The sequence below is a fragment of the Salvelinus namaycush genome, chromosome 31 (assembly GCF_016432855.1).
Source record: "Salvelinus namaycush isolate Seneca chromosome 31, SaNama_1.0, whole genome shotgun sequence".
Classification (NCBI taxonomy): Eukaryota; Metazoa; Chordata; class Actinopteri; order Salmoniformes; family Salmonidae; genus Salvelinus; species Salvelinus namaycush.
In genome coordinates, this window is record NC_052337.1 from 19,505,632 (window position 1) to 19,518,548 (window position 12,917).

General features: G+C 41.0%; 1 protein-coding gene across 1 annotated transcript in view; it reads right to left on the bottom strand.

Moving 5' to 3' along the window:
• megf10 (multiple EGF-like-domains 10) overlaps nt 1–12,917 on the bottom strand; it is a 60,905-nt gene that overhangs the window by 23,641 nt on the left and 24,347 nt on the right. Inside the window, exons 5-8 of the mRNA XM_038970066.1 lie at nt 11,110–11,322; nt 8,208–8,382; nt 7,648–7,768; nt 6,491–6,654 (exon numbers count right to left, since the gene is read on the bottom strand). Coding sequence (XP_038825994.1) covers nt 6,491–6,654; nt 7,648–7,768; nt 8,208–8,382; nt 11,110–11,322 — 673 coding nt within the window. The remainder of the gene's footprint in view (nt 1–6,490; nt 6,655–7,647; nt 7,769–8,207; nt 8,383–11,109; nt 11,323–12,917) is intronic.

The following is a 12,917-nucleotide window of genomic DNA, read 5'->3' on the forward strand; positions in this document are numbered from 1 at the left end:
AAGGTGTCATTGTACGCTGATGATTCATATTTTCTTTTAAATTTACAATTTGGATCCCTCAACAGCCTCATAGAGGATCTAGATACTTTTTCTAACCTCTCTGGATTACAACCAAATTATGATAAGTGTACTATATTACTTATTGGATTACAAAAAAATACAACTTTTACATTACCGTGTTGGTCTTCACGTTGAAGTGGGCATACTTGGTATTCATATCTCGAAAGAAAGAAATTATCTCACTACAATACATTTTAATAGAAAGTTGGCAAAAATAGATAAGATCTTGCTACCATGAAAAGGAAAATACCTGTCTATTTGTGGCAAAATCACTCTGATGAACTCTTTAGTCATATCCCAGTTTCCCAATCAATTTGCTTATGGCCTTCCCTACACCCAGCGACTTGTTTTTTAAATTATATGAGCAAAGAATATTCAATTTTATTTGAAATGGCAAGCCAGACAAAATTAAACGGGCCTATTTATATAATGAATATGAATTCTGAGGGCAGAAATTATTAAATATTAAAGCATTAGACCTCTCACTAAAGGCTTCAGTCATACAAAAGTTATACTTAAATTCAAACTGGTTCTCTAGCAGATTAGTAAGAATGTCTCATCCCTTGTTCAAGAATGACCCTTTCCCCTTTATTCAGATTACAACCTTAAACTTTCGGTTATTTGAAAATGAAATAATCTCCAAAATATCGCTAGTTTTAAAACAAGCCAGAGAATTTCGTTGCAATTTCAGTTTAATCCACCAGAAAAGACAGAAGAAATATTATGGTTAAACTCAAATATACTAATTGATAAAAAAATATATATTTTTGGACAAATGTTTAAAAAAGGTATAATCTTTGTAAATTATATCATAAATAGGACAGGTGGAGTTATGTCACACATGCAGGTAAGAAAAATATATTGAAATGTCTGCTCTACTCAAAAATACCAACTATTCTGAGCTTTACCGCAATAATGGAAGAGGCAAGTGGAAAGGGGAGAAAGTAAGGAACTTGTCTGCATTAAAGACAAAAGTTGTCTAAAGAAAATTGTGATAAATAAAAAAGTATGCCAGTTTCAATTAAGGACCAAAAAACTTAGATTGTAAAATAGTTGGGAAGAGATTTTCGATGATTCCATGGCACATGGTTTATGAACTGATACACAAAACAACGCTGGATTCAAAAGTTTGAGTTTTTCAATTAAATGTATCATACAATAATTCTTGCAACCAATGTTATATATTATTTTACCCCTTTTTCATGGTATCCAATCTGTAGTTACAGTCCTGTCCCATCGCTGTAACTCCCGTACGGACTCGGGAGAGGCGAAGGTGGAGAACCGTGCGTACTCCGAAACACAACCCAGCCAAGCCGCACTGCTTCTTGACACAACAACCACTTAACCCAGAAGCCAGCCGGAGTCGCTAGCGCGCAATGGGACAGAAACATCCCTGCCGGCCAAACCCTCCCCTAACCCGGACAATGCTGGGCCAATTGTGCGCCACGGTCATGGCTGGCTGCGACAGAGCCTTAGACCACTGTGCCACTCGGGAGGCCCAACCAATAGAATGTTATATACAGTACAAGTCAAAAGCTTGGGCACACTCATTCAGGTGTTTTTCTTTATTGCGCTTGATGTTTTTTTGCAACTGCACTTGAAGAAACTTTCAAAGTTTTGCTTATTTGAACTGTTCTTGCCATAATGTGGACTTGGTCTTTTACCAACTAAGGCTATCTTCTATATACCACACTGTACTCCACAAATTAACTTTTAACAAGGCGCACCTGTTAATTTAAATGCATTCCAGGTGACTACCTCATGAAGCTGGTTGAGAGAATGCCAAGAGTGTGCAAAGCTGTCATCAAGGCAAAGGGTGGATACTTTGAAGAATCTAAAATCTAAAATATATTTTGATTTGTTTAACACTTTTTTTTTTATTACTACATGATTTTAAAAAAATAAAGAAAAACCCTTGAATGAGTAGGTGTGTCCAAACTTTTGACATGTACTGTATATATAATATATATATTTACAAAAAAATATAGGGGATTGGAAATGATGCAGAAAATAACTGGTGTTGGAATAGGTTTAAGCAAACACCAGCTCACACTATGATTTGGTGAGCTTATTTCATGTGTGTTCAATAAAGACTGTTTTCATCCTCGCAAGATTAAACCAGTGCCCTGGAAAACTCCTGAAACTATGGACCTCGGAAGGCAAAACTGCCGATATGAATTATTGTCACGCCCTGACTTTAGTTATATTTGTTTTCTTTATTTTTTGGTTAGGTCAGGGTGTGACAAGGGTGGTTTGTTTAGTTTTTGTATTGTCTAGGGGTTTTTGTCCTGTCTAGGGTTTTTGTTTATCTATGGGGATTTTGTATGGTCTAGGGGTATGTAGGTTTATGGTGGCCTGAATTGGTTCCCAATCAGAGACAGCTGTTTCTCGTTGTCTCTGATTGGGGAGCCTATTTAGGTTGCCATTTTCCATGTTGGTTTTGTGGGTAGTTGTTTTCTGTTTTGTGCGAGAACCTGACAGAACTGTTGCGTTTTGTTCCACTTTTGTTTTTTTGTTTCAGTGTTCAGGTTATTATTAAACATCATGAACACGTGCTGCGCTTTGGTCTACTCCTTCTTCCTCAGACGAACTTCGTGACAATTATATTGTATGGTATTTAACACTGAGTTCTGAGTACTTGTGATGCGTTCTATTAAGGGGCACTAACATTAAACATCTGAGTGAAATATTTGTTATGTTTGATTCATTCCACATTTCACTGCATCTGATTTAAATCTTAATTTGACCTCCTCCATCATCACCACCTTGTTTGAAACTACCATTAAACTGACATGCATACTGTATATGGCTTTGTATGCAGATATAAGAACAAATCCTCTAGATTTGGAGCTTCTCGACACCAAGCTATTGGGAAAAGAGTCTTAATCCACCAACTCCTGACTTCCTGAATGGCGAGTAGCTCTTGGAAGAGGGTGGATTTGCTAAATCCTTACGGAAAGCTGTGGATCAAAGGACTAGCGCTTAGCATAGCATGTGACTGCTCAAGACTCCAACGCAAGTGCTAGAGCTGCAGTTTCTTCAAGGGAGCAATTGGCCACGAAACACACTTTCACAAGTTTCACATTTGCGAGTTTCCAAGTTTCTCACATGCAAATTGGCTGTAAGAATGCTGCTCAATTTCTATGGAGGTCAGAGTCAGTGTGACGCAGTTGTTAATTTGTAAATCGGGAGATGTCGGAAACAAAAAGTTAGCGCAAGAGGGGAGTGACCTGGGGAGTTCTGAGGTACTGGAAAAATCACCTTTATAATACATTTCATGGTATTTGCGTAGTGACATAGAGCAGTACAGTAGAGGCACTTGAAGAAGTTGCACACTTGGGGAACATTTTAAGTAGCCTAGGGTCTGGGAAAAATGTGGCCTTTTCTAAACACATTTCATTCAATACTATGTCATTTTACATGACTGGAGACTTTGGCAGAATCTTTTTTTATACAGCACAAAAGATCGAAATGATAGGCTACTTTGACACTGACAAACTGAGAATTTGAGATCAGTGAAAATGACCTTGTCTTGAATCCATCAATAGCCTATCCCTAGGTGTATGGAGCCACATATTGTAGGCTACAATACAGTGGGGCAAAAAAGTATTTAGTCAGCCACCAATTGTGCAAGTTCTCCCACTTAAAAAGATGAGAGAGGCCTGTAATTTTCATCATAGGTACACTTCAACTATGACAGACAAAATGAGAAAAAAAAAGGATTTGTAGGATTTTTAATGAATTTATTTGCAAATTATGGTGGAAAATAAGTATTTGGTCAATAACAAAAGTTTATCTCAATACTTTGTTATATACCCTTTGTTGGCAATGACAGGTCAAACGTTTTCTGTAAGTCTTCACAAGGTTTTCACACACTGTTGCTGGTATTTTGGCCCATTCCTCCATGCAGATCTCCTCTAGAGCAGTGATGTTTTGGGGCTGTTGCTGGGCAACACGGACTTTCAACTCCCTCCAAAGATTTTCTATGGGGTTGAGATCTGGAGACTGGCTAGGCCACTCCAGGACCTTGAAATGCTTCTTACGAAGCCACTCCTTCGTTGCCCGGGCGGTGTGTTTGGGATCATTGTCATGCTGAAAGACCCAGCCACGTTTCATCTTCAATGCCCTTGCTGATGGAAGGAGGTTTTCACTCAAAATCTCACGATACATGGCCCCATTCATTCTTTCCTTTACACGGATCAGTCATCCTGGTCCCTTTGCAGAAAAACAGCCCCAAAGCATGATGTTTCCACCCCCATGCTTCACAGTAGGTATGGTGTTCTTTGGATGCAACTCAGCATTCTTTGTCCTCCAAACACGACGAGTTGAGTTTTTACCAAAAAGTTATATTTTGGTTTCATCTGACCATATGACATTCTCCCAATCTTCTTCTTCTGGATCATCCAAATGCTCTCTAGCAAACTTCAGACGGGCCTGGACATGTACTGGCTTAAGCAGGGGGACACGTCTGGCACTGCAGGATTTGAGTCCCTGGCGGCGTAGTGTGTTACTGATGGTAGGCTTTGTTACTTTGGTCCCAGCTCTCTGCAGGTCATTCACTAGGTCCCCCCGTGTGGTTCTGGGATTTTTGCTCACCGTTCTTGTGATCATTTTGACCCCACGGGGTGAGATCTTGCGTGGAGCCCCAGATCGAGGGAGATTATCAGTGGTCTTGTATGTCTTCCATTTCCTAATAATTGCTCCCACAGTTGATTTCTTCAAACCAAGCTGCTTACCTATTGCAGATTCAGTCTTCCCAGCCTGGTGCAGGTCTACAATTTTGTTTCTGGTGTCCTTTGACAGCTCTTTGGTCTTGGCCATAGTGGAGTTTGGAGTGTGACTGTTTGAGGTTGTGGACAGGTGTCTTTTATACTGATAACAAGTTCAAACAGGTGCCATTAATACAGGTAACGAGTGGAAAATAGAGGAGCCTCTTAAAGAAGAAGTTACAGGTCTGTGAGAGCCAGAAATCTTGCTTGTTTGTAGGTGACCAAATACTTATTTTCCACCATAATTTGCAAATAAATTCATTAAAAATCCTACAATGTGATTTTCTGGATTTTTTTTCTCATTTTGTCTGTCATAGTTGAAGTGTACCTATGATGAAAATTACAGGCCTCTCTCATCTTTTTAAGTGGGAGAACTTGCACAATTGGTGGCTGACTAAATACTTTTTTGCCCCACTGTATGAGGAGGGAGTTAAAAATGCCTTCCAGTTTCACTGACTGACCCAATGATGCGCAGCTCACTTGCTGGTGATGGCCGATGCTTTGTGGCAAAAGCCCCTCTCTCTGTCTCTCTCTGTCTCTCTCCCTCTCTCTTTAGTAAAACAACATTTGGAAGTTGATCAATCAGCATAATCTTCACTTTTCAGCAGGAGCCATTTGCTTTCCAACCTGTGTTTTCCCTCGATTGTATTTGAAATATTGAGAAAGGGCTGTTTTGTATGCATTATGTTTTTTCACCGACAGATTTGCTGCGAGTTCCCGACTGTTGGCTATTGCTTGTTATTGGGCTACAATCCACAGTTAGGTTATTTAAAAAATAAGCTATTGATCTGTGGCTAAATTATAGGCATTCTCATGGTGTAGTTGGCTATTCTGAATGATTTCATCAACAGATAGCAGCATTTCTATAACTTTGGCAAATGTATTTCAATTTATCAGGGGTGCTGCAGTTCCTATATGCTTCTATAAGTAAATAAAAGATGAAGTGCAACGCTGGAGAGATGAGAGTTGCAGGCTCATGTCTATCAGCAGAGAGAGAGAGAGAGATCATAGAAAGTTAATGTAATTCTAGTTATGTGAGATACTGGTGCCCTTCTCACACAGCCACGGCCAAGCGTTGGTCTCAAACTGGGTACAATGTTGCGAAAAACCATAAACCCAGTACGGCCCAACCCGAACTCTTAGAATATTAGGCCCGGGCTGAAAATCTACTTTTTCCCATAATGTTTTTTTTTGTGGGGGCAGGAGAATTAACGAAGAGGACACTCAAATGAACTTAGATCGCTTTAATTATAATTTTTACGTAGAAAAAAAGTAAATGATTTTAAATGCCACGAGAGGTACAGGATCCAAATATGTTCTAGAACAAAACAGTCCAAAACAGAGAGGTGCCAGATTCTGTTCAGGCAGGATCAAGCTCAAATTAAGCACTGGTGTGATGTATATATAACTGTGCATATTGTAGTTCACAGATCCCTATCAAAGCCAGTATTGTACGCAATGCATCTAGGAAGAGTGTACTGTGGTTTGATCATATCAAAGCTTTCACCACCTTTTTCTCAACTGAAATTAAGTTGAGATAATAATATATATGCCTATTACGTTTTACACATTCATCATAATATTATAGGAAGATAATACGAGTGTTATAATGATGTCATCACTGTGCGACAGGGGTGGGTGGGGGGGACAACACCACTCACCTGGCAGTGGAGGTCACACCTCTCGCCCCTCCAGCCGGGGGCACAGGTGCACTGTCCGTTGAGGGCGTTGCAGGCGCCCCCGTTGCCACACATACAGGTGAGGTTACACCCCAGCCCCCATGTGCCACTGGGGCAGTTGATGGAGCAGTGCACTCCGTGCCAACCTGGAGGGGGGAGAAGACATTTTGATCATCAACATAGTTTAACAGAGGAGTAGTCAATTTCTCTCAAATGAACTAGTGTCTACAGTTATGTTTGTAAATCTTTTATTGAGAATATTATTTGGTCCCCAAAGAGTCGTACCCAAATGCCACTGCATTAGTAGAATGATCCAGCAGATCCACAAATTACAAAGTTATAAAGTTTTGCTTTAAGTTAAGATTTCTACTGTATTTCTACTGTATTTTGTAACGGAATTCTTCGTCCTCCTCTGACGAGGAGTAAGAAACGTCGGATCAATACGCAGCGTGGTGAGTATTCATATTTATTAGAATACTTTCAATAAAGAACAAAAACAAATAACTGACAAAATAAACGAAGACGCAACAGTCCCGAAATAGTGAACACTAAACACAGGAACAGACGAACAGGAACAATCACCCACAACCCACAATACAAAACAGGCTACCTAAATATGGTTCCCAATCAGAGACAACGACAAACACCTGCCTCTGATTGAGAACCAGATCAGGCCAAACACATAGAAATAGACAAACTAGACAAACAACATAGAATGCCCACTCAGATCACACCCTGACCAAACAAAACATAGAAACATACAGAGCAAACTATGGTCAGGGCGTGACATATTTCTACTGTATTTTTACTATATTCTACTGTATTTTTATTATATTCTACTGTATTCTACTGCATTTCTACTGCATTTCTACTAAATTTCTACTGTTTTTTAAACTTTATTCTACAGTATTTCTACTGTATTTCTACTATATTCTACTGTATTTCTACTGTATTTTCACTATATTCTACTGTATTTCTACTGTATTTCTACTTTAATCTACAGTATTTCTACTATATTCTACTGTATTTCTAATGTATTTTCACTATATTCTATTGTATTTCTACTGCATTTCTACTGTATGTGCTCCTTGAATGAGCTAGCCTTACACACGCAGCATTCCCTGGTGTTAGCAGCCTACCTGCTTTACAGGAGCAGGCTCCATCCACTGAAGAGCACTGTGCCCCGTTCTTACAGCCACACGTGGCAGAGCAGTTGATCCCGTGGGTCCCTGATGGGCAGGCTGTGGAACAGTCGGACCCCTGCAATGGAAATACTGTTAGCATTCCTGTACTGTAGTTTAGTTGACTTTGTGTTATTCATCACACGTGGCTACGTGGGTCGTGTTCAGTGAGGCATACCGTAGAAAACATTTCATAACATTTTCTCCCTAATGAACATGACCCAGGTAACATCACAATGGAATTACGAGTGAATACTGTCTGTTAGACAGTCTGTTAGACAGTCTGTTAGAATGCTCAAGACTAAGTCAGTCCAATCCTTGGACCTTCTTACAATTCCAAGTATACACCACCTTAATAAAGTCAACTGTTACTTCTTCAGAACACAATGTAAAATCACTAATGTTATGAATGATTTAGGCTACTGTAGCTTTATTAGACTGGACATGGAGTATATTACCACTCATTAGCCTTCATAACCTTTCACAGAGCCTTCCTAGACCCCTCATAGCGGCTTTACCTTGAAGCCAGGAGCGCAGATGCACTCCCCGGTCACGCTGTGGCAGTCGGCACCATTCTGGCATTGGCACACTTGCTGGCACGACTCGCCGAAGAAGCCGGGCGTACACGTCTCGTTACAGTAGGTCCCCGACCAGCCAGGCTGGCACGAGCACTCGCCAGACATCGGGTGGCAGCTGGGCACAAAACAGGGAGACAAAAGAGGACAATGGACTGTCATTGATATCATCGGATAACTCTGTTGTGACATCTTGTCTGGACACCAAGTACGCCAACACTCAAATGTGCTTCTAGCTAATGAACGACTAGCATTTTAATAACGTATAAGACATTTTTTATGTTTGTTTTGCCAAATTACTTTTATAGTGTCTTATTTATTTGGGTTGTGTTTACGCTTGGTACGGTAATGTATTATCTTGCCTTACAATTCTCTACCATTTCATTTCATTACCTTAATAAGGTGCTTGGCTGACACCTATCTGACTGTTCTGCATGGTTGATCAAATCTCAAGTGAAATGAATGATCTCTTGAGTCACAGCCAGGCGGCTTGCCTATAGTTTATTACATGATGAGATTATATGTGTTCCAATGTTGATCCTTGGCAAGCACTACTTTGACTGTGAAGATCTAAGGAAAATAGAAGTACCGTATAGAGCATGGGAAAATGTAACAATACCGGAACATTGTAATAACAGAAAACAGTCAATGACCGTTTGACTTTTCACATGAACCCTCTGTATATCAAATCAAATATATGCTGTATACTGGGTTGAAACAACTTAACAAACTAAAGAGAGAACATAAAGTGCAAAGTGCCTTAAATGTGTAATGTAAGGAAACCAAGGCATAGGAATACGTTCATTACATCTATACCTCTCACTTTACCCCCATGTTCAAATAAAAAAACATATGGAAAAGCTCTGTATGTCATATATGTAAGTGTGTCAATAAAATTTTCATGAATGAATCAGCTTTTCGGATACAGAGTTAAAACAATAGAGCTAGAAAGAGGGCTCTGGATGAATAAAACCCGTTTTAGCATGGTTATTGCCATTGAGGGCTTCCACCATTTTAAAGTAGTCCACTGGATGGGTATTCCTATGGGTTGGGAGGGATCAGCCAATGATCAGAGCATTGTCTTCTTCTTCAAATTGGGTTACCAATGGTTTTATAATGTCTTTCAGCTTTATAGGTGCCATCAAGTGGGTAGCCACAATAAATTAATGACACACAAGATTTGGCTAATATTGGTGAAATCACCAATATTAGCTTTACACTTTTTCAAACCTAAAAGAAGAAGAAAATGTACTACTTTAAAATGGAGCTAGCCCTCAATGGCACCGCCCATGCTGTCACAGAAGCCACAATAGCACAGATACGAAGTAAGTCCTCTTTGTACCTCTATGGTTCAAACCATAAAGTCATTGGTTCAAACATTTCTACTGCTACTGAACAGTAATGACACAGTCTCTAAAACTGTCCAGCTTTGCATATACTGTAGGTAATTGTGTAAAAAAATCAATCAATTGAATCAATTCCTCAGAGATCAAGTTCAAACCATACAGTCATTGATTCAAACATGTATTTTAGTACTTAACACAACACTAATTAAACAGAACATCTCCAGAACTTTCTTCAAATGCCCTCACAGGAGGCGGGATTAAACCATGTAACAGCCGGGGCGGGTTTGCTGCATGCACATGTGGCACAATACCGTTGTTGCCGTGGTACCTGTTTGAGTAGCAGCTGCTCCTACCTGACACAGCAGCCCCATTGAGACAGAGCAGAGCAGCTGTCCCCCCTCACAACACATGGAGCCTGCCAGCTGTGCCAGTTTGTCTAATACACAGGCAGTGGCACAATGGGGAACTGTCTGACTCCCCTCCGACCCACCCAGCCACCCGCCGCACACGCACACACACACACACACACACACACACACACACACACACACACACACACACACACACACACACACACACACACACACACACACACACACACACACAAACCTAGACACACTTTGAGTGACTTCCAACGGTCTTGTTAAACTTTGAATCATTAATGTTTCTGTAGTACAATCAATGTACTGTGAGAGGCATAGGGCTGAATAAAACAATTCAATGATAGATTCTTAATTCGGGTGGCTCAATTGGTGGAGCATGATAATGGTTGTGAGTAGTGCAATTAGTGCAATGATAATTACATTATCCTCATAGGATGATCACCATTATAGATTAGAGCATGATTATAGAATGTCCATTCTAGAATGATCTCAGGGATAATTACATTATCCTTATAGGATGATCTCCATTATAGATTAGAGCATGATTATAGAATGTCCATTCTAGAATGATCTCAGGGATAATTAAATTATCCTTATAGGATGATCACCATTATAGATTAGAGCATGATTATAGAATGTCCATTCTAGAATGATCTCAGGGATAATTACATTATCCTTATAGGATGATCTCCATTATAGATTAGAGCATGATTATAGAATGTCCATTCTAGAATGATCTCAGGGATAATTACATTATCCTTATAGGATGATCTCCATTATAGATTAGAGCATGCTTATAGAATTAAGCAATAAGGCCCAGGGGTGTGTGGTATATGACCAATATACCATGGCTAAGGGCTATTCTTTCGAGGGACACAACGCGGAGTGCGTGGATACAGCCCTTAGTATATTGGCCATATACCACAAACCCCTGAGGTGCCTTATTGCTATTATAAACTGGTTACCAAGGTAATTAGAGCAGTAAAAAGAAATGTTCGAACCACCCAGTTTATAATGTTCATTCTAGAATGAGCTCAGGGATAATGTAATATGCTGTATTGTGTTGTATGTACTGCAATGTATATTGTATCATATGTGCCAATGAGTGGGTATTACCTGCGTGTGTTCTCGGCGTGGCAGGGACACCTCTTGTCACACTTGAGGCCATAGTGTCCCTCGGGACAGAGGCGCACCTCGCACATCTCCCCCGTGTAGCCCGGTTCACACAGACACGCGCCACTGATGTGGTAGCACTTGGCTCCGTTCTCACAGCGACACGTCTGGCGGCAGGACACGCCAAATGTACCCACCGGACACTCTTCCTGGCACCTGGGGAGAAGGGCGATGAATCAATTCAATTCATTTCAAAAAACTTTATTTTTCCTGTGAGGGAACTTGACTACTGCTCAAGGCCAGGTTTAAGGATAGTGTCTCTGTACATACTGCAACATACTGCAGGTGGGGACATAATGTGACTAATACTGTGACACATTGCACCGAATGTGGATCTCCCGTTCGTCTACTGATCCTTCAGTATGACATTCTACATGTTAAACCGGTTTGCAAGTACTCTCTGCAGGCAAACGCTATTTGTGTGTTCAAGCCCATACAGATGTATGATCTTAATTTGATCACTATTTTGTTGCTGATAATTTTCCTGCATAGCAGGAAATGCAAACTTGTAGTGTAGTTGAGTTTTATAAAGTTTGTAATTTCCACTTTAAAAAAGTCAGACCTGATTTTCCCTAACGGAAAATGTATCAACCTCTACAAAAATGTCAATTATAATCCACATAATAATTCACATTTCCTGTTGCTCCAGGATAATTTTTTTCCTGCTGTAGCAAACTGGCTCAAATTAAGATCCTACACCTGTATAGGCAGGTATAGTTTAACAGGGAGAACTAGAACATTAGCAAAGAAAAAACATGGCCTCCTGAGTGACACAGCGGTCTAAGGAACTGCATCGCAGTACTAGAGGGGTTACTACAGACCGGGGTTCATTCCCGAGCTGTGCCATAACCGGCTGTGGCCGGGAGTCCCATAGGATGGCGCACAATTGGCCCAGCGTCGTCTGGGTTAGGGGAGCGCTTGGCCGGGGGAGCTTTACTTGGCTCATCGCACTCTAGCAAATCCTTGTGGCGGGCCGGGTGCCTGCAGGCTGTCGCCAGTTGTCACGCCCTGACCATAGAGAGCCATTGTTTCTCTATGGTGAAGTAGGTCAGGGCGTGACTGGGGGTGATCTAGTTTATTTATTTCTGTGTGGTGTTCTAGTTTATTTTCTATGTTGGTGATTTGTATGATTCCCAATTAGAGGTAGCTGGTAACAGTTGTGTTTTATGGGATATTGTTTTGAGTTAGTGCACGTAGCATCTCTGTAGTCACGGGTACGTTGTTAGTTTATTGTTTATTTGTTTTTGTCTTTGCTTAGTTTCACTTTTTAATAAATAATGTGGAAGTCAACATCCGCTGCGCCTTGGTCCGACATTTATTCCAACGAACGTGACAGAATATCCCATCAAACCAGGTCCAAGCAGCGTGTTCATCAGGTGAAGGATTTCTGGACATCGGAAGGAGATAATGGAGGACAGCGACGAAGACAGGGTTCGGGGCACCAGAAAGCCCAAGGACAACCCCAAGTTTTTTTGGGGGGGGGCACATGGAGCTGGCGACTGAGCAGAGGGAAGATCCAGAGACTGTCAGTGAGGCAATGGCGAAGTTGGGAGAGAGTGAGATGAGAGAGATGTTGTGCAAGTGTGTCCTGCTCAACATCCGACCAGAGGATCCGGTTAGCAGTCTGGTGCAACCTGTGCCGGTTCCACGCTTCTGGCCTCAAGTGCACCTCTCCAGTCCGATACGTCATGTGTCTCCTCCTCGCACTCTCCCTGAAGTGCGTGTCCCCAGTCCGGTACGTCCTGTGCCTG